The 22939-nt window shown below is 46.6% G+C and overlaps 1 protein-coding gene across 1 annotated transcript in view; it reads left to right on the top strand.

Annotated features, from left to right (window-relative positions):
• The window catches only part of LOC142198498 (von Willebrand factor A domain-containing protein 5A-like), a 46005-nt gene that overhangs the window by 13195 nt on the left and 9871 nt on the right, over positions 1–22939 (top strand). Inside the window, exons 6-9 of the mRNA XM_075269534.1 lie at positions 276–290; positions 1718–1732; positions 11394–11441; positions 11740–11754. Of these exons, the coding sequence (XP_075125635.1) occupies positions 276–290; positions 1718–1732; positions 11394–11441; positions 11740–11754 (93 nt within the window). The remainder of the gene's footprint in view (positions 1–275; positions 291–1717; positions 1733–11393; positions 11442–11739; positions 11755–22939) is intronic.

Here is a 22939-nt window from a genome sequence, read left to right as displayed (position 1 = left end):
AAATTAGACCCTGTAACATCAAAAACAGCAATATCTGTATTCTGCCTCCCATTCTCCTATATTCTGCCTCCCATCCTCTTATATCCTGATTTCCATTACTCAGTCTCTTATTCTCCTGCACTCTGAACACCTATCTCATGCACATTCTGGCTCCTTAGGGATTGAGGGGTCCAGGACCATATTATAGCATGAATAGCTGCTGTTTTATTGGGGTAATCCATTTAATATAAGAGTATATCATTCTCTAACCTCAAAATGTTATTTTCTTTCCACAGGTATTAGTGGAAGAGGTATGTTTCTAGTTATACACCTTGGATTTCAGTTATTTACATTTTAGAATCATTCTCATACATTCTGCCTCTCATTTTTCTGTATTCTGTCTCCATATACAATGTGATCCAAAAAATGGGGCCGTATTATGTGCTGCGGTCTAGCAAAGGGGGGGGGGAATCTATTGTGTGAGGGCCAGTAAAGGGAGGCAATATACTGTGTAGGCCAGTAATGGGGACATTATACAGTCTGGGTGGCAGTAAGGCTGAAGCCCTATTTTGCGAAAACTCAGTATTTTACAGTACCTGCGAAATAAATGAGACTCTGGCTAACACACACGCCGGAGGATTAAATATGTACGTCAGCACACAGCACCAAACGCCTGATGATTAGATACGAGCATCTGCGCACAGTTCTGCACGCCAGGGGATTCGATACGTGTGTCTGCACACAGTACCACACACTGGATGATTAGATATGCACCTCTGCATACAGTACCACACACCGGAGGATTAGATACACGCGTCAGCACACAGTAGGATTAGATACGCGCATCGGCACACTCTACCACACTTCAGAGCTTTAGTTCACTGAAGGAGTAACAATTATTTCAAGGATAAATTAAGTCCTAAAACACCAAAATGTGGGTGGCTGGACCTTTCAATAGTATGTGTGGTCTAAATATACACCACTTTAAATCTTCCCACTGGTCTCTGCCCAACCTCACATCAAATAGAAGCCTCAATACAGAAACTCCAAGGCTCCTTCAATAACAAGACATCTAATCAGAGTCCCATAGATTAAATGAGAACCCTGACTTAAAGGTACACAGGAGTAGGCTCATTCATATTGTGTGCACCTAGACTCAATCTCTGTTCTTAATAAAATGGTTATAAAGAGTTTGCCCTACATCCTTCAGAGTTTTAGTTCAAGTTTCCATGGCAACCCAGCCATTATTCTTCACTTCTGTATGTGATCATTAAAGGGACAGGGTGCTATGGATGACACTGTTACACAAGGTCACATACACACAGCTTTACTCCAGGTATCCATAACAACCAATCTCAGTTTTTTTTACTGATATCCAAACTGATATACACATGACGCTTATGGACACACACAAACAACATACAAAATACATGAGTGCAAAACGATTGATAAAAATTTTAATAAAAGACGATCAAAGCAATAGACATTCCTAAAAATGGTATAACCTGGCCCTGCAAAAACACACCCCCTATGCATCCCCGTACATGGGAATACAAAAAGCTATGGTTTGTCAGAATCTGATAAATTTAAAAAAAAAATTTTTTTTTTTGTAAAGTTTTAGATTTTTGTTAAGGGGTCAAAATGTAAATAAAACTATAGAAATTGTCCTTGAAATTGTAGCCAAACTACCTACATGTGATATTAAATTTTTTTCTAACATCTGCTTTCATTTCCACAGATTGGCTGCTCGAGGGTAGGTTTCCACTTATGTTCCTTGAGTTTTCCTTATTGACAACTATTATACAATAATTTTTTCTGCTTCTTATACTATTTAACTATTTTGATCCTCTAACATTATATAGTTATGTTGTTCTACTATGCAGATATTGCATTATATCTTCACGATATGAATATTATACAATTCGCATCATATCATACAATCATGTCATATCGCTATACAAATATTTTGGAATCATGGAATATGATTATTATACAACTATGATCATATTATGCAAACATATTTTAGTAGTAAAGAAATATACTCCAGAGCTGCAATTCCAGTTCTGCAGGCCTCCATCAGAGATGATATCCTCCATTATTCTCTGCTTCTTCAGTATTTGCAGAAAATTTTCTCTGGAGATTTACATAATGGGCACTGTATAGTCGCGTGATATAAGAAAAATCTTCCTGTATCAAAAGAGAACATTTTAGGGATAACTGAGATGAATGAACATCTATCTCATGCACATTCTGGCTCCTAAGGGATTGAGGGGTCCAGGACCATATTATAGCATGAATGCTTGGTTATGTAGATAACCTGTTTTCCCTTATTCCCAACAGCGGCAAAATGCGGGGTATTTTCTGCCCCTGTGTGCTTGTAGGACAGGCAGAAATTTAATTAGCCAAGTTGAACACCTGGCTGACCCCTATAAGAGGGCACAGAGCTCCTCCCCCCACGTGTTAATACAAAGCATGATATACTGACAACTTTATACATACGTACATACATATACAAGGATAAAGGTTATTATATATTGTGAAGTGGAGAGAGGTATAGTGTGGGAGAACCGCTATTTTTCCCCAAGACTGTTGCAGTATGCACAGGCGTTTAGCTTTTAGGTCCCGTACTGGAGTAAAAGTTCGGGTCAGTCCTGTAGGGTAATCCATTCCAGACTTGGGAACCGACGGGCAGGGCTTTGTTTGTAGCACAGGTGTGCTGGTTAGTGTGAGAGAGAGAGGAGAAAGGCTGAAACACACACTCAACCAGTCTGGGAAAGCTCTGCCAAAAAGGACACTGTTAAATTGCCGGGTGTGTGTACCCCTTGTTTACTTGTGAACCCTATTTGTTAGGAGGTCAGCGGTAGGCTGACCCCCTGGTTAGGGAGGGAATAACTCGTTTAGTAAGCCACCAGAGAGGCGTAGGTCTTTATTTTTAATTGTTTGTTTTGACATGCTGAGCGGCTGAACAGCACTACCTGTACCTTTAAGCTTGTCTGCTGTAATAAAGACTGCTGCTGGGAAAGAAACCAGAGCTTCTGAATCCCCCGTACATCACTGTGTATATATATATATATATATATATATATATATATATATATATATATATATAGTGTTGGCCAAAAGTATTGGCACCCCTGCAATTCTGTCAGATAATACTCGTTTTCCTCCAGAAAATGATTGCAAGCACAAACTCTTTGGTATTAATATCTTCATTATTTTTCTTGCAATGAATAAACATAAACGAGAATGGAAAAAAAAGTCAAATCATTGATCATTTTACACAAAACTCCAAAAATGGGCTGGACAAAAGTATTGGCACCCTCAGCCTAATACTTGGTAGCACAACCTTTAGACAAGATGACTGCGAACAACCGCTTCCGGTAACCAGCAATGAGTTTTTTACAATGCTCTGCTGTAATTTTAGACCATTCTTCTTTGGCAAACTGCTCCAGGTTGTCCCTGAGATGTGAAGGGGGCCTTCTCCAAACTGCCATCAAGAGATCTCTCCCCCACAGGTGTTCTATGGGATTCAGGGCTGGACTCATTGCTGCCACTTTACAAGTCTCCAGGGCTTTCTCTCACCACCATTTTCTAGTGCTGACCTGAAGTGTGTTTTGGGTCATTGTCCTGCTGGAAGACCCATGACCTCTGAGGGAGACCCAGCTTTCTCACACTGGGCCCTACATTATGCTGCACAATGTGTTGGTGGTCTTCAGACTTCATAATGTCATGCACACGGTCAAGCAGTCCAGTGCCAGAGGCAGCAAAGCAACCCCAAAACATCAGGGAACCTCCACCATGTTTGCCTGTAGGGACCGTGTTCTTTTCTTTGAAGGCCTCTTTTTTTTTCCTGTAAACTCTATGTTGATGCCTTTTCCTACTTTTGTCTCATCTGACCAGAGAACATTCTTCCAAAAGTTTTTTGCTTCCTCAGGTAAGTTTTGGCAAACTCCAGCCTGGCTTTTTTATGTCTCTGGGTAAGAAGTGGGGTCTTCCTGGGTATCCTATTATCCAGTCCCTTTTCATTCAGACATCGATGGATAGTACGGGTTGACACTGTTGTACCCTCGGACTGCAGGGCAGCTTGAACTTGTGTGGATGTTAGTCAAGGTTCTTTATCCACCATCCGCACAATCTTGCATTGAAATCTCTCATCAATTTTTCTTTTCCGTCCTCATCTAGGGAGGTTAGCCACAGTGCCATAGGCTTTAAACTTCTTGATGACACTGCACACGGTAGACACAGGAACATTCGGGTCTTTGGAGATGGACTTGTAGCCTTGAGATTGCTCATGCTTCCTCACAATTTTGATTCTCAAGTCCTCAGACAGTTCTTTGGTCGTCTTTCTTTTCTCCATGCTCAATGTGGTACACACAAGGACACAGGACAGAGGTTGAGTCAAGTTTAATCCATTTCAACTGGCTGCAAGTGTGATTTAGTTATTTCCACCACCTGTTAGGTGCCTCAGGTAAGTAACAGGTGCTGTTAATTACACAAATTAGAGAAGCATCACATGATTTTTCAAACAGTGCCAATACTTTTGTCCACCCCCTTTTTTATGATTGGTGTTGAATTATATCCAATTTGGCTTTTTGACAATTCTTTTTTTGGTTTTCCACTGAAGACAAATTAAATGAAGATAATAATACCAAAGAGTTTGTGCTTGCAATCATTTTCTGGATGAAAATGAATATTATCTGACAGAATTGTAGTTGTGCCAATACTTTTGGCCAACACTGTATATATATACCTTTTTTTCCCAAACCCTCTTGGGATATAGGGAGGGAGCCTTGTGCTGCTGTTGGGACTAAGGGAAAACAGGTTATCTACATAACCAAGCATTCCCTGTCATCCCACCTGCGGCACAATATGGGGAGATATAAAGTAATCCTCTAGGGCGGGTTTTGTCGCTCACCTGAGCTAAACACCGCGAGCCCGAAGGCAGAGGCCTCTGCCGAATGGTTACATAATCTTTAGTGTCTAACAAAGGTAGAGTCCAAGGACCAAGCAGCTGCCGCGCAAATTTGTTGCAAGGGCAAGGCACGTCTCTCGGCCCACAAGTTTGCCACCGACCTCGTGGAGTGTGCTTTTAGGAAGGCAGGTGGAGGCAGACCTTGGGATGAAAGGGAGGTTTTGATGGCCTCCTTCACCCACCTGGATATAGTGGCTTTTGAGGCCCTAAGCACTTTTTGCTTTCCTAGGAAATTAATGAGCAGGTTTTCTGCCCTTCTGAAGGGGCACGTGCGCTCAATATAAACCCTCAGACATCTGGATAAGTCCAAAGAATGAAACTTAACCTCTTACGCCGTAGCGGGAGATGGATGAACAACTGGCAGAGTGACCAAATGCTGCATGTTGGCGATGGAGGGTAACTTGGGTCTGAATTCGGGAGGGTACCTGAGCTGGACTCTATCCTCAAAGAAGGTGGCATAGGGTTCTTCAGTGGAGAACGCCTGCAGCTCACCCACCCTCTTGGCTGATGTTATGTCTTTTACGTTTTGTAGGTGAGGAATTTTAATTCCGTGTCTTCTAGAGGCTCAAAAGGTTTTTCACATAGTGCTGCCAGGACCATACTGAAGTCCCACTTGTGGACGGGAGCAGTAACTGCTGGTCTCAACCTTCCAGCACCTTTTAAAAGGTGCTTATTAGAGAGTATTGAGAGAAATGCCTCCCCAGATAGGCAGACAAGGTGGTTACGTGTACCTTCAGGGTAGCAACCGACAGCCCCCTGTCTAGGCCTTCCTGAATGAAGTCCAGGATCGCCTCAATTGGGGGATCCAAGGAGTCCACCTCACACTCCCGGCACCAGGAACTGAAAATATTACTGACCCTATGGTAATTTTTGTTGGTAGATTCCGCCCGGGCATGAGTAAGCGTCTTCAGGACTGCACTTGAAAGTCCGCTATTCCTTAATACAAAGATGGACCAGATAACAGATTTGTGATTCCAAACCTGGACACAAAGGACCCGCGCTTGCCAAATGGATGAGTAAATATACAATTTTTATTGAACAACACACTACGCTTTTCGGTCGTAACTCCGCCCTTCTTCAGGTGTAAAAGTTGTGTGCAGGTATATGCGGAGTCAATTCTCCAAATTATAACAACTCTGGATCATAAGTGATGTCCAGAGTGGTCACAAGAGCAAGGGACCTATATACTCTTCTAGTACAGTGGATCTCTTCAGTCTATGTTCACTTCTGCTAATGTGTATGACTGTCTTTACAGTTTTTGATGCCTTCTGGGGGCTTCAACACAGATGTCTTCTCAAGTTTTCATTTATCAACGTCTTGCTCATTTATCTTCATTGCCAATTTGCTGCTGACAATTCTAACCAACCATCAGTCAAGGCTGATATGGATGTAGGCTACCTTATGTCCTGTGCAGCAGCGATGAGGACAAGGAAACCAGGCAAGGCTACTTGTCAGCTCAGGGCTGGTCCATCTTTGTACTATACATACACCCGTGAGGTGTGAGGTACACTGCAGCTGCATCCAATCCTGAGAGGGATCCTTAGCTAAGTGATCCCATCATCACCAAAACAGTTGTGTATACACACAACCTAAAAGGTGAGCCTTTTTTTTGTCATCTGAAATTATCACTATCAGTATGATCTGCACTATGGGTTGCTCAGTGTCTCTTTTCTTTTTGAGCTATTCCTTAATAGGGACTTGTCAACCTCCAGGCCGTCAGGTTGAATCTCCTCAGATCCTGGCAGGTCAGCTCTCCTTGAGTTACCAGGTCTGGGAGAAGGGAAAGCCTCCAGTAAATGCCTTGACTCATCCTCATGAGCTGGGCAAGCCAAGTCCTTTTCGGCCAGAACGGGATTATGGCGATTCCCGAGACTTGATCCTGTCTTATCTTCATCAATACTCTGGGTATGATGGGAATTGGAGGGAAGATATATACCAGCCTGAACCTCCAAGGGATGGACAGGACATCCACTGCCCAGGGATTGTTCTCCTGGTACAGACAGCAGAAGGTTTCCACCTTGGCATTGAGTCAGGTCGCCATGAGATCGACCTCTGGGAGATAATGACCATTCTCCGGATACGGTAATACCCCAACTCAACTCATCCGCTACTATGTTCAGGGAGCCCTTGATGTGAACAGCGGATAGATGGGACAGATTTTCTTCTGCCCATGCGAAGATTAGGTTCGTGGTTCTCAGGAGGGCTGGAGATCTGGTGCCTCCTTGCTTGTTTATATACATCACCGTTGTCATATTGTCCGACCGGACCTTGACCGCTTTCCCCCTGAGGAGGGGGGGCGAAGTGACACAAGGCAAGGTACACTGCCTGAAGCTCCTTCAGATTGAAGGATCCTTCTTCTGGATGTCTCTAGCGTCCCTGTATGTACCTGTCATTCAGATATGCTCCCCACTCCCAGTGGGATGCATCTGTGGTCAGCAGGATCCACTCTGGTGGAACCATGGACTTTCCGTCTTTCAGGTGTATCCACCATCTGAGGGAAAGATGGGTAATGGGAGAGAGGCAGATCCTCTTCTGCAATCCCCATGGAGACCTGTTCCAAGCGCTCAACACTTCCATCTGGAGGGGACGCAAATGCCATAAAGTCCAAGGGACCGCCCTGGTCGAGGATGACGTCAGGCCTAAAACCCTCATGGCGGTTCGGATGGAAACATGCCGAGTTTTGAGGAGAAAATGGGCCAAATAGGGAACAACGAAAAGGCCTCTTAATCTCAGAGCGGCGGCGACGGGGCTGACCATCTTGGTGAAGACAAAAGGGGCTGATGAAATGCCAAAGGGATAGGCAGTGAACTGAAAGTGCTCTCTGTGGCCAGATATCTGGATAGCTATTCTTAGATATCTTCTGTGTGGAAGGCAAATTGGGACGTGTAAATAGGTGTCCTTTAGATCCAGGGTTACCATTACCTCGTCCTGTTAGAGGAAGGACGTCATGAAGTCTATGATTTCCATCCAAAAGGTTCTTCTTTTTAGGAACCAGTTGAGAAACCTTAGGTCTATTATCATCCTCCAGTCTCCTGAAGGTTTGGGGGCGAGGAAGACTGGGGAGTAGACACCTTGACTTCTCTCCTGAGAGGGCATCCTTTCCAGGGCCCCTTTTGAGATATAATCCAGGACATCTGCCTCTAAGATGTTCTGTTGGGCAGGAGGTAAGACACGAGTTGCTATAAATCGGTCGCGGGGATACTGGTTGAATTCTAGGGCATAGAAACCCAGAGATCTTCTATGTAGTGGGCCCACGCGGTGACAAAATGGGCCAGATGGTCTCCCACTGGATGTTCGGCCACAGAGAGCGGCGCACCTTCAAAAGGATGGTTTCTTCTTCGGCTCCTCTCTAGTGCGCCCCCGTCCCAAACCTCTAGAGTGGCCCCTGGCTCGTCTTTGAGGCTGAGATCTAGAAGAGGCCCCAGGATCTTCCCTTATCCTCCACTAGACCCTCCATCAGGTCGTCCAAACTGCGCCCAAAAACCTTCCCGAGCTGGAAAGGTAGGCCACAGAGCGCATATTTAGAGGGAAGATCTGCCTTCCATGGTCTGAGCTGCTGCTAGATGGTCCGAGTCATAGAGGCCAGAATTTCGTCTCTCCCCACTCCAGCGTCGATATCACGTTCTAGTTGCGCCAGGCGGGAACGGAGGAGATCTGAGACTTCGACAGACAGCTGATTGTGCTGCTGTGGTGGAGTACGCTTTCTTTAGGGTGGAGTCGATTCTCCTGTCCAGCAGATCTTGAAGGTTGGACCCGTCCTCCAGGGGAACAATAGTACACCAGGACAGCTTTACTACTGCTAGGTCCACCTTAGGAAGAGGACCCCAGCGGTCGATCTGGGCCGAATCAACAGGGAACATGTTCTTGAATACCCTATAAGTGACATGTGCTTTCTCTGGAAACTTCCATTCCTGCTCCATAATCTTGGTTAGAGCGGCGTGTACATGGAAGTCCCTTTTCCCACCAGAGGTAGACGCGGAGGCTTCCCTACTACATTCTGGTCCCTTGACCGGATGGACTTGAGCAGCTTGGATGTTTTGTCCCAGAAACACTCAACTGCTCCTCAGATGGGCAGGAGTCATCATCCATCTGCAATCTGTCCATGGAGGGAAGCGAAGCAGAGCGTCTGTCCGAGCGCTGCTCCTTGGAGAGCTGGGTGATAGAGTTACGGATGTCTTTTAACGACTCATCCTGAAAGAGAGGATGAGAATGCTTACCAGAAATGAGGAAACCGCCTTTTCACTTACTATTCTGGGACTGTACTCACCATTTGCTCCTTTACCCACACCACCATGTCTCTAGAAGAGGATTCCTCAGGAGGAGGGCAGGAATGACAGCGCGCCCATTCGTATCCTAGGAAACATAAGGTCTTTCAGAATCCGACCGGAAAAGACCATACTGACTACCCCTTGTGCCTACTGACACGCTTAACATCGGGCAGGGGAATGTTGCAATCAAGACATGCAAAATGCTTCCTCTTTGAGGAGGATTTTCTTCTCCCATGATCACCCGGAGGAGTGGTGGAAGACGACATGGCGGCAGGAATGCAACGACCGCTACAAGCTCACCTAGAGCCAAAATTACTGGGTAATAAAAGGAGTAGACTTCACACTTTGAACAATCAAAGCAACTTACCAGGATGTTAAGCTGTCTGTAAAGCATCAGTATCTGGCAGCAGAAGGTGCAGAACCGCTGTACCGCAACAATAACGTGGTGATCACCTAGAGCAGTGATTTTCAACCTTTTTTGAGCCACGGCACACTTTTTACACTTAAAAAATCCCGGGGCACACCACCAACCAAAATGGCACATAATGACACTAAAACAGTACATACTATACATATAGTTAATAATATAGATTCTAAATGGTTGATTCTTTGGTTGAAATAAACTGCAGCAAAATCTGCAACAAAAATGCTGCGTTTATGCAACGTGGGGCCTCAGCCTTAGGCCTCCTGCATACAAGTGGCACGCATGTGGTTTTCACTGATATAAACATTAAAAATTAATTGACAGGGCCACAAATGCAGACAGATATAGGGTATATATAGGACAGATATAGGGTAGGTATAGGACAGATATAGGGTACGTATAGGACAGGTATAGGGTACGTATAGGACAGATATAGAACCTGCTCTATCATTTTCAGCTCTTCAATTTGGCCCAGATACACAGCCACAAAAAGAATGGCTGTATATATGGGTCCTTAGAAATGTATAGGTCTGTACTTTTATCCACAGTTGTGTATAAAAAGTCTGGTCATGTATATTACAGGTTACAACTCAATGTGCCTCATATTAATAGCAGTGAACCCCATCATGTCCCTCACATTAACCCCCTGTGTGCTTTACATAAGGGATACTGATATGTGAGACATATGGAGGTAATAATTAAGTAAATATCTTCATTATATAGTACTCCCATATGTCACACATGTTATTAACTCTTATGTGAGCCACACAGGGGTTAATATGAGGGACATGATGGGGTTAATTGCTATTAATGTGAGGCACATGGAGTTACTAAAACTAAAGTAATCCCCCCAAATGCCTGACATTCATAAGAATAGTTACTAACCTGGTGTTTTCTTTTACTTTCACTTTGTTCAGCTTCCTCTCCTCCTCTCCTATTCAGGGCTGCAGACGGCAGGAGCTTCTCCTCACGTGTAGCAGCAAGTCCAGGGAGCCCTTATCATGTGCAGTGAGAGGCTCACCTCTGATTGGTGGCAGGGAGAGAAGGGGGGGGGGTCCTACACCTGAGCTCTAGCAGAGCAGTGAAGGGACGCTCCGTCTACATTTACAAGTACACGAACGTCGGGGACTGGCTGCTGTGCCAGCAAAATAGGTCTCCCGTGCCAATCTTGGCACGCGTTTGGGGAACTTTCCCCGCGGCACACCCGACCATGTGTCGCGGCACACTGGTTGAAAATCACTGACCTAGAGAACTAGGGAGCCCCACTAGAAAAAAACTAGGAAGGCAGGGATCTGAGCCCTGCACTTCCTTTTATATTTTGCTGCCAGATGAAGGGGGCGGGGTCATCAAGGTAACCGCCCCCTCTAAGCTATTTGCCTGGGAGACTAGCCAGGGCTATTGCGGCAAAGGGGAAAGAAAGCCAGGGGGCATCTACCCCGCCCCCCCCAAGGGTGTACCCCACATCCTGACATTATCCAACCTGGCAGGGCAAGGGAACCCTCCGGCCGCAATCCGCGCAACCGGAAGTGAATGCCGCAATGGAAGTGTAGTTCTGGCTGCCGGCAGTCTGTAGAGACGGCGGCCGCGTAAGGCACAGCCGTCCGCAGCACCGGACCAGGGCTGCCAAAGATAAACCCTGGTTCCACCATACAAAGGTGGAGGAACAGGCTGGAGCAGAGGGGTGTGTGGGGGGGAGGGGGGGGGGGAATAGGAGCAAGGTCTTTTAACCCCTTATTCCTTCTCCATGCAGGAAGAATAGAAAGAGGACAAACAAGGACCAGAATGGCCTCAAGATTAGGTAAGAACCAAGACCAGACCCCCTAGGAGGACACAGAGTCCTCCCCACCTGTCCAACACACAGGACAGAGAAAAAAAACGTGGGGGGGAGGGGCTCTGTGCCCTCTTATAGGGGTCAGCCAGGTGTTCAACTTGGCTAATTAAATTTCCGCCTGTCCTACCAGCACACAGGGGCAGAAAATATCCCGTTTTGTGCCGCTGGTGGGACGACATGGAATAGCTGCTGTTTTATTGGTGTAATCCATTTAATATAAGAGTATATTATTCTCTAACATAAAAATTTTCTTTTCTTTCCATAGATATTCGTAACAGAGGTATGTTTCTAGTTATACACCTTGGATTTTCGTTATTTACAATTAATCTATAATCCTTCTCATACATTCGCCTCTCATTGTTCTGTGTTCTGCCCCTACTACTGCATTCTCGTTCCAATCCCCATGATTTTGGCCTCCATTTTTCAGCCTCCTATCCTCCAGCTTTCTGTCTCTCATTCTTCTGTAAAGCTACAAAGAACAAGGACCATTATCAACAAGATATATAAACATAACTCATACACATAAATAACATAACAAGGAACAAAATAAAGGACAAAACCTGACATGATGGAAAAAAGACACAGAAAAGACAATCCTCAAGGTATAGAAAATCTATCTATTTAGGAACCTATCTATAAAACATAGTGTATAACACTGTCAGGGCTCCTAGGAACCTATCTATAAAACATAATATAGAACACTGTCAGCGCTCCTAGGAACCTATCTATAAAACATAGTGTAGAACACTCTCAGCACTCCTAGAAACCTATCTATAATACATAGTGTAGAACACTGTCAGGGCTCCTAGAAACCTATCTATAATACATAGTATAGAAAACTGTCAGGGCTCCTAGAAACCTATCTATAATACATAGTGTAGAACACTGTCAGGGCTCCTAGAAACCTATCTATAATACATAGTATAGAACACTGTCAGCGCTCCTAGGAACCTATCTATAAAACATAGTGTATGACACTGTCAGGGCTACTAGGAACCTATCTATAAAACATAGTGTTGAACACTGTCAGCGCTCCTAGGAACCTATCTATAAAACATAGTGTAGAACACTGTCAGGGCTCCTAGGAACCTATCGTGTAGAACACCGTCAGCGCTCCTAGGAACCTATCTATAATACATAGTATAGAACACTGTCAGCGCTCCTAGGAACCTATCTATAAAACATAGTGTAGAACACTGTCAGGGCTCCTAGGAACCTATCTATAAAACATAGTGTAGAACATTGTCAGGGCTCCTAGAAACCTATCTATAAAACATAGTGTAGAACACTGTCAGGGCTCCTAGGAACCTATGTATAAAACATAGTGTATAACACCGTCCGGGCTCCTAGGAACCTATCTATAAAACATAATGTATAACACTGTCAGGGCTCCTAGGAACCTATCTATAAAACATGGTGTAGAACACTGTCAGGGCTCCTAGGAACCTATCTATAAAACATAGTGTAGAACACTGTCAGCGCTCCTAGGAACCTATCTATAAAACATAGTGTATAACACTGTCAGGGCTCCTAGGAACCTATCTATAATACATAGTGTATAACACTGTCAGGGCTCCTAGGAACCTATCTATATTATTATTATTATTATTGTTTATTTATATAGCACCATTAATTCCATGGTGCTTTACATTTGGGGGTTACATACAATACACAAAATATACAGGTACATATCATACTAACAGTGATCGGCTGGCACAGTGGGGTAGAGGGCCCTGCCCGCGAGGGCTTACAATCTATGAGGGAAGGGGGGTAGAGACAGAAGGAGAGGGGGAGACTGTACAGATGGCAGTGCGGTGATAGTGTTATTGGAGGTTGTAGGCTTTCCTGAATAGGTGAGTCTTCAGGGCCTTCTTGAATCCTGTGATTGTGGGGGTCAGTCTTATGTGTCGTGGTAAGGAGTTCCAGAGTATGGGGGATGCACGGGAGAAGTCTATCTATAAAACATAGTGTAGAACACTGTCAGGACTCCTAGGAACCTATTTATAAAACATAGTGTAGAACACTGTCAGGGCTCCTAGGAACCTATCTATAAAACATAGTGTAGAACACTGTCAGGGCTCGGAACCTATCTATAAAACATAGTATATAACACTGTCAGGGCTCCTAGGAACCTATCTGTAATACAAAGAGTAGAATACTGTCAGGGCCCCTAGGAACCTATCTATAAAACATAGTGGAGAACACTGTCAGGACTCCTAGGAACCTATCTATAAAACATAGTGTAGAAAACTGTCAGGGCTTGGAACCTATCTATAAAACATAGTGTAGAACACTGTCAGGGCTCCTAGGAACCTATCTATAAAACATAGTGTAGAACACTGTCAGGGCTCCTAGGAACCTATATATATAACATAGTGTATGACACTGTCAGGGCTCCTAGGAACCTATCTATAAAACATAGTGTAGAACACTGTCAGGGCTCCTAGGAACCTATCTATAAAACATAGTGTAGAACACTGTCAGGGCTCCTAGGAACCTATATATAAAACATAGTGTAGAACACTGTCAGGGCTCCTAGGGACCTATCTATAAAACATAGTGTAGAACACTGTCAGGGCTCCTAGAAACCTATCTATAAAACATAGTGTAGAACACTGTCAGGGCTCCTAGGAACCTTTCTATAAAACATAGTGTAGAATACTATCAGGTCTCCTTGGAACCTATCTATAAAACATAGTGTAGAACACTGTCAGGGCTTCTAGGAACTAGAGATGAGCGAACAGTGTTCTATTGAACACATGTTCGATCGGATATCAGGCTGTTCGAGATGTTTGATTCCATACGGACACCACGTGGCAAACTCCAAAAAAATTCTATTCCCCTCCCACCTTCCCTGGCGCTTTTTTTGCACCAATAACAGCGCAGGGGAGGTGGGACAGGAACTACGACAACGGGGGCATTGAAAAAAATCGGAAAAAGTCATTGGCTGCCGAAATCAGGTGACCCCCATTTTAGACGAATAGTGGATTTCAAATCCGGGTCATAGGAGACTGTGAACTTTGTGACTATGAGACAAGGATAGATGTACAGGCAGGGATAGCTAGGGATAACCTTTATTTATGTGGGAATGTTATTAAAAATAACTTTTTGGGGCTCTATCGGGTGTGTAATTGTGTTTTTTGTGAGATAAACTTTTTTCCCATAGGAATGCATTGAGCAGCGTTGATTGGCCGAATGAGATACAGAAGACGTGCAGAGACTCAGCAGTGTTGAGCCAGTTCTGCCCAACTACACCGTGTGCCGGTCGGCTCTGCTGTGTGAGCTCGGCACACACTCAGCTCTGCATCACCGCTGGCATTGGCCAGCGTTGATTGGCCAGTATACAGAATCAGTATACAAAATCAGCAGAGCTGAGTGTGTGCCGAGCTCGCACAGCAGAGCCGACCGGCACACGGTGTAGTTGAGCAGAACTGGCTCGACACTGCTGAGTCTCTGCACAGCAGAGGTGAGTGTGTGCACTCGCTCATTTCAGCTGCATCACTGCATACCCATAGTAATGCATTGGCCAGCGTTGATTGGCCAGTCTTCAGAATTCAGCCAATCAGCGCTGGCTCTGCCGGAGGAGGCGGAGTCTAAGGTCGGACCTGAATGGAGACTGGTGTGGAGCGATCTTAGACTCCGACTCCTCCGGCAGAGCCAGCACTGATTGGCCGAATTCTGAAGACTGGCCAATCAATGCTGGCCAATACATTCCTATGGGAAAAAGTTAGCTTGCGAAAATCGCAAGCTGACAGGGATTTCCATGTAATAAAGTGACTTATATGCCCCCAGACATGCTTCCCCTGCTGTCCCAGTGTCATTCCAGGGTGTTGGTATCATTTCCTGGGGTGTCATAGTGGACTTGGTGACCCTCCTGAGATGGATTTGGGTTTCCCCCTTAACGAGTATATGTTCCCCATAGACTATAATGGGGTTCGAAACCCGTTCGAACAGTCGAACAGTGAGCAGCTGTTCAAATCGGATTTCGAACTTCGAACATTTGGGTGTTCGCTCATCTCTACTAGGAACCTATCTATAAAACATAGTGTAGAACAATGTCGGGGCTCCTAGGAACCTATCTATAAAACATAGTGTAGAACAATGTCGGGGCTCCTAGGAACCTATCTATAAAACATAGTGTAGAACACTGTCAGGACTCCTAGGAACCTATCTATAAAACATAGTGTAGAACACTGTCAGGGCTCCTAGGAACTTATCTATAAAACATAGTGTAGGACACTGTCAGGCTTCCTAGGAACCTATCTATAAAACATAGTGTAGAACACTGTCTTATTGTTAGTACTTGCATGATTGTTTCCTCCGCACCTTTTTTCTTTTCCCTACCCTGTTCTTTTGAATCTATTCTCCAGGATGTAATTAGGAGAACAGTGCCTCTGTATGCCGCCCTCTAGAGAGCAGCCTCCTTAACATCATGCATGACTCAGTTAATAAGTCTACTATCATGATGCGGATTTAATTGCCAAATTAGTATTTCTATTCCAAAAGGAACAGATTCCCAGCTATGGACAGCGCTGTTTCGGTCTTTTGGACCTCGTCAGCATAGCACAGGGATACTGATTTGGCGGAGTGAGAGACTATAGACCAGGGTCAGGGGATAATCGTACACGTCAGGGAGCGTGTGTGCCTACATAGACAGTACGGAGCAGGAATGACTTGTAAGTTTCCGTACTGCCTATGTAGGTACACACTCTCCCTAATGTGTACGATTATTCCCTGACCCTGTTCTTTTGAGTAATTTTTTAAATGCATACAGACAGCGCTTAACTATTAACCCCAAAAAACACCCACAAATTCTGAAATAACAAAGATTCTTTTTTTTTAGATTAGTGGAGGCTGCACTACTATGTGTATGTAGATATGCGCACTGTGCATACAGAGAAACACTTAAACAACAGCAACTCCATCACACTGTGTTTGGTCAGTCACCAGAGTGGAATATTAAGCCCATGAAATTACAAAAAGATGATTTTGTATTTTTTTTTAAGAATAGCGCAGGCTACAAGAAACCACTTGTATATAAAGGAAGGGTTCTTTTTTTTTTTTTTTTTTTTTTTTTTTAATTGCACAGCTGTATGTATTATATAAAAAAATGTTAACTCTTGCCCAAAAACATTTTTCAGCAACAGGATTGTCTGGTCAATAAAAAAAAGTATGCTTACAGTGTTAGGATCACATCCTCCATCTTGTATTTTGTCAGCCATCTTGTAACCTTTTTCTTATATAAACTTTATAAGCATGTCTGTTTAGAGTCTAAGAGACCCCTTTAGGGGATAAGGCGTGTGGAATGTTAATGAATGGGTTATAACTCCTTATCTGTTTGTGGTAAGGGTCTCATCTTTGAAGGTGTGTGTAGAAACAGGTTCTATAACCTATTGATCAAGGCTGGAGTGGTCTGAGCAGCATGTGATCATTATCTCTCTTGCTGTGATATATACATCTAGAATTAGTAAGATGTTGGTTTACACATAAATATTTTAAATTCTTCTTTATTTCATGAGAAAGGTCATCCCAGTTTGGAAAGTAATAATGAGATGTAGATTACATTAGGCCTTATCCAATAGTCATGTGCCACACCTTATGTAATAACTAGAGATGAGCGAACACTAAAATGTTCGAGGTTCGAAATTCGATTCGAACAGCCGCTCAATGTTCGTGTGTTCGAACGGGTTTCGAACCCCATTATAGTCTATGGGGAACAGATACTCGTTAAGGGGGAAACCCAAATCCGTGTCTGGAGGGTCACCAAGTCCACTATGACACCCCAGGAAATGATGCCAACACCTCTGGAATGACACTGGGACAGCAGGGGAAGCATGTCTGGGGGCATCTAACACACCAAAGACCCTCTATTACCCCAACATCACAGCCTAACAACTACACACTTTACACACTCAATACCACCTCTCTGACAGTAGGAAAACACCTTGAAACATGTGTATTTGGCACTTGCAGTGAGGAGAGCTTGTCACCAGCAGTGAATTTGGCCCTTGTAGTAAGTTGAGGTTGGCACCAACATTTGTTTTGAAAATCAGGGTGGATTGAGCCTCTAACCAGCAGAGTTTGGGCAAATTCATGGTGGAGGGAGCCTCTAAAAACCCCAGTTTGGACCAATTCATGGTGGAGGGAGCCTCTAACCAGCCCAGTTTGGGCAAATTCATGGTGGAGGGAGCCTCTAAAAAACCCAGTTTGGACCAATTCATGGTGGAGGGAGCCTCTAACCAGCCCAGTTTGGGCAAATTCATGGTGGAGGGAGCCTCTAACCAGCCCAGTTTGGACCAATTAATGGTGGAGGGAGCCTCTAACCAGCCCAGTTTGGACCAATTAATGGTGGAGGGAGCCTCTAACCACCCCAGTTTGGACCAATTCATGGTGGAGGGAGCCTCTAACCAGCCCAGTTTGGACCAATTCATGGTGGAGGGAGCCTCTAAAAAACCCAGTTTGGACCAATTCATGGTGGAGGGAGCCTCTAAACAGCCCAGTTTGGGCAAATTCATGGTGGAGGGAGCCTCTAAAAAACCCAGTTTGGACCAATTCATGGTGGAGGGAGCCTCTAACCAGCCCAGTTTGGACCAATTAATGGTGGAGGGAGCCTCTAAACAGCCAAGTTTGGACCAATTCATGGTGGAGGGAGCCTCTAAAAAACCCAGTTTGGACCAATTCATGGTGGAGGGAGCCTCTAACCAGCCCAGTTTGGACCAATTAATGGTGGAGGGAGCCTCTAACCAGCCCAGTTTGGACCAATTAATGGTGGAGGGAGCCTCTAACCACCCCAGTTTGGACCAATTCATGGTGGAGGGAGCCTCTAAAAACCCCAGTTTGGACCAATTCATGGTGGAGGGAGCCTCTAAAAACCCCAGTTTGGACCAATTCATGGTGGAGGGAGCCTCTAACCAGCCCAGTTTGGGCAAATTCATGGTGGAGGGAGCCTCTAAACAGCCCAGTTTGGGCAAATTCATGGTGGAGGGAGCCTCTAACCAGCCCAGTTTGGACCAATTAATGGTGGAGGGAGCCTCTAACCAGCCCAGTTTGGACCAATTAATGGTGGAGGGAGCCTCTAACCACCCCAGTTTGGACCAATTCATGGTGGAGGGAGCCTCTAAAAACCCCAGTTTGGACCAATTCATGGTGGAGGGAGCCTCTAACCAGCCCAGTTTGGGCAAATTCATGGTGGAGGGAGCCTCTAAACAGCCCAGTTTGGGCAAATTCATGGTGGAGGGAGCCTCTAACCAGCCCAGTTTGGACCAATTAATGGTGGAGGGAGCCTCTAACCAGCCCAGTTTGGACCAATTAATGGTGGAGGGAGCCTCTAACCACCCCAGTTTGGACCAATTCATGGTGGAGGGAGCCTCTAAACAGCCAAGTTTGGACCAATTCATGGTGGAGGGAGCCTCTAAAAACCCCAGTTTGGACCAATTCATGGTGGAGGGAGCCTCTAACCAGCCCAGTTTGGGCAAATTCATGGTGGAGGGAGCCTCTAAACAGCCCAGTTTGGGCAAATTCATGGTGGAGGGAGCCTCTAACCAGCCCAGTTTGGACCAATTAATGGTGGAGGGAGCCTCTAACCAGCCCAGTTTGGACCAATTAATGGTGGAGGGAGCCTCTAACCAGCCCAGTTTGGACCAATTAATGGTGGAGGGAGCCTCTAACCACCCCAGTTTGGACCAATTCATGGTGGAGGGAGCCTCTAAAAAACCCAGTTTGGACCAATTCATGGTGGAGGGAGCCTCTAAACAGCCCAGTTTGGGCAAATTCATGGTGGAGGGAGCCTCTAAACAGCCCAGTTTGGGCAAATTCATGGTGGAGGGAGCCTCTAACCAGCCCAGTTTGGACCAATTAATGGTGGAGGGAGCCTCTAACCAGCCCAGTTTGGACCAATTCATGGTGGAGGGAGCCTCTAAACAGCCCAGTTTGGGCAAATTCATGGTGGAAGGAGCCTCTAACCAGCAGAGTTGTGGGAAAGCAGGGTGGAGGGAGCCTCTAACCAGCAGAGTTGGTGGAAATCAGGGTGGAGGGAGCCTCTAACCAGCAGAGTTGGGGGAAATCATGTTGGAGGGAGCCTAGTATTAGCAGAATTGTGCAACGCTTATGGTGGATGAGTATGAGGATGCGGAGGAATTGGAGAGGTTGAGTACAGACATGGAGTTTCATGTTGGGGTGCTTTACACAGGTGGGCACAAAAATGAAGGCTCTATCCAGTGGTGGTTCATTTTTATCAAAGTGAGCCGGTCGGCACTCTCAGCTGACAGACGGGTGCGCTTGTCAGTGATGATGCCACCGGCTGCACTGAACACCCTCTCAGATAGGACGCTGGCGGCAGGACAGGACAGCACCTCCAAGGCATATAGGGCAAGTTCAAGCCACAGGTCCAACTTCGACACCCAATACGTGTAGGGCGCAGAGGGGTCGGAGAGGACAGGGCTGTGGTCGGAAAGGTATTCCCGCAACATGCGCCTATACTTCTCACGCCTGGTGACACTAGGACCCTCCGTGGCGGCACTTTGGCGAGGGGGTGCCATCAAGGTGTCCCAGACCTTAGACAGTGTGCCCCTCGTTTGTGTGGACCGGTGAGAACTTGGTTGCCTACTGGAGGAACTGCCCTCCCTGCCGCCACTGTCACATGCTGGAAACATCTCCATCATATTCTGCACCAATTGCCTGTGGCAAGCATTGATGCGATTGGCCCTCCCCTCTACCGGAATAAAAGACGAGATGTTGTTTTTATACCGGGGGTCAAGGATAGCAAAGATCCAGTACTGGTTGTCCTCCATGATTTTGACAATACGCTTGTCGGTTGTAAAGCACCCCAACATGAACTCAGCCATGTCTGCCACAGTGTTAGTTGGCATGACTCCTCTGGCCCCACCGGAAAGTTCAATCTCCATTTCCTCCTCATCCTCCATGTCTACCCATCCGCGCTGCAACAATGGGATGATTCGAAGTTGCCCGGAAGCCTCCTGTATCACCATCACATCATCGGACAACTCTTCTTCCTCCTCCTCCTCCTCCTCCTCCTCCTCCATTAAACGCAGTGAAGCGGACAGATGTGTGGACCTACTCTCCAGCTGTGACGGATCGGATGCTATCCCTAACTCCTCTGTGTGATCTGAGTTATCCCTGATGTCAATCAGGGATTCTCTCAGAACACACAAGAGCGGGATTGTAAGGCTCACCATCGCATCCTCAGAGCTCACCCTCCTTGTGGACTCCTCAAAGACCCGTAGGATGTCACAAAGGTCTCTCATCCATGGCCACTCATGGATGTGAAACTGAGGCAGCTGACTTTGTGGCACCCTAGGGTTTTGTAGCTGGTATTCCATCAAAGGTCTCTGCTGCTCAACCACTCTATTCAACATCTGAAACGTTGAGTTCCAGCGTGTGGGGACGTCGCACAAAAGCCGGTGTTGTGGCACATGCAGGCGTTGCTGGAGAGATTTTAAGCTAGCAGCGGCTACTGTCGACTTGCGAAAGTGGGCGCACATGCGCCGCACTTTCACCAGTAGCTCTGGAACATTGGGGTAGCTCTTTAGGAAACGTTGCACCACTAGGTTGAAGACGTGGGCCAGGCATGGAACATGTTGGAGTCCGGCAAGCTCCAGAGCTGCTACCAGGTTCCGGCCGTTATCACAAACGACCATGCCTGGGCCCAGGTGCAGCGGCTCAAACCATATTGCCGTCTCATCGAGGAGGGCATCCCTCACCTCGGAGGCAGTGTGCTGTCTGTCCCCCAAGCTGATCAGCTTCAGCACAGCCTGCTGACGTCTACCAACGCCAGTGCTGCAACGTTTCCAACTCGTAGCTGGGGTCAATCTAACAGCGGAGGAGGAGGCGGTGGCGGAGGAGGAGGCGGTGGCGGAGGAGGAGGCGGTAGAGGAGGAGGAGGAGGGGGGTGTTCTTCTCGTGTCCCTGCCAGGAATGTTAGGCGGGGAGACGAGGTACACCGGGCCAGTTTGGGAAGCAGTCCCAGCCTCAACTACATTCACCCAGTGTGCCGTCAGTGAAATGTAGCGTCCCTGTCCGCATGCACTTGTCCACGCGTCGGTGGTCAAGTGGACCTTTGTGCAAAGCGCGGAACTAAGGGCCCGCCTGATGTTGAGTGACACGTGCTGGTGCAAGGCGGGGACGGCACACCGGGAGAAGTAGTGACGGCTAGGGACGGCATAGCGAGGTGCCGCAGTTGCCATCAGGTCCAGGAAGGCGGGAGTTTCAACAAGCCGGAACGCCAACATCTCCTGGGCCAGCAGTTTAGCGATGTTGGCGTTCAAGGCTTGCGCGTGTGGGTGGTTAGCAGTGTATTTCTGCCGCCGCTCCAATGTCTGAGAGATGGTGGGTTGTTGTAAAGAAACGCCTGATGGTGCCTTTGATGGTGCAGGAGAAGGAGATAAGACAGGACCAGGGGAGGATGAGGTAGAAGTCAACAAAGTGGCGGAGGCAGATGAAGTGGTGTCCTGGCTCGTCCTCTGGAGTGCATCGCCAGCACAGTCAGCAGTGGCAGTGGCAGAGGCAGAGGCAGTGGCAGTGGCGTGAACGGCAGGCGGCCTTTGTCCTGCCGTTGCTGCCTGCCACTGATTCCAGTGCTTGGATTCCAAATGACGGCGCATTGAAGTGGTGGACAGGTTGCTCTTCTCAGAGCCCCTAATCAATTTCGAGAGGCAAATTGTGCAGACAACACTATATCTGTCCTCGGCGCATTCCTTGAAAAAACTCCACACCTTCGAGAAACGTGCCCTCGAGGTGGGAGTTTTTCGGGGCTGGGTACGAACTGGAACATCTTGGGAGATTCCGGGTGTGGCCTGGCTTCGCCTAAGCTGCTGACCTCTGCCTCTGCCTCTAGCTACCCTTTTTGGTGCTGCACCTGCCTCAACATCCACACTACTTTCCCCGCTTGACATCCCCCCTGTCCAGGTCGGGTCAGTGTCCTCATCATCCACCACTTCCTCTTCCAACTCCTGTCTCATCTCCTCCTCCCGCACAATGCGCCAGTCAACTGGATGCCCTGACGGCAACTGCGTCACATCATCGTCGATGAGGGTGGGTTGCTGGTCATCCACCACCAAATCGAACGGAGATGGAGGAGACTCTAGTGTTTGAGCATCTGGACACAGATGCTCCTCTGTTAGGTTCGTGGAATCGTGACGTGGAGAGGCAGGTTGAGGGACAATGAAAGGAGCGGAGAACAGCTCTGGGGAGCAGGGACAGTTTGGGTTATTGTTCTGTAAAGCTTCGGAATTTTGGGAGGAAGGAAGACAAGACTGTTGGGTAATAGGAGGAGAGGAGGCAGAGTCTGACTGGCTGCTGGACAATGTGCTGTAAGCGTTCTCTGACAGCCATTGCAAGACCTGTTCCTGGTTCTCGGGCCTACTAAGGTTTGTACCCTGCAGTTTAGTTAATGTGGCAAGCAACCCTGGCACTGTGGAGTGGCGCAATGCTTGCTGCCCCACAGGAGT

Source organism: Leptodactylus fuscus, chromosome 1 (genome assembly GCF_031893055.1).
Source record: "Leptodactylus fuscus isolate aLepFus1 chromosome 1, aLepFus1.hap2, whole genome shotgun sequence".
Classification (NCBI taxonomy): domain Eukaryota; kingdom Metazoa; phylum Chordata; class Amphibia; order Anura; family Leptodactylidae; genus Leptodactylus; species Leptodactylus fuscus.
This window is presented reverse-complemented; position numbering and strand designations above follow the sequence as displayed.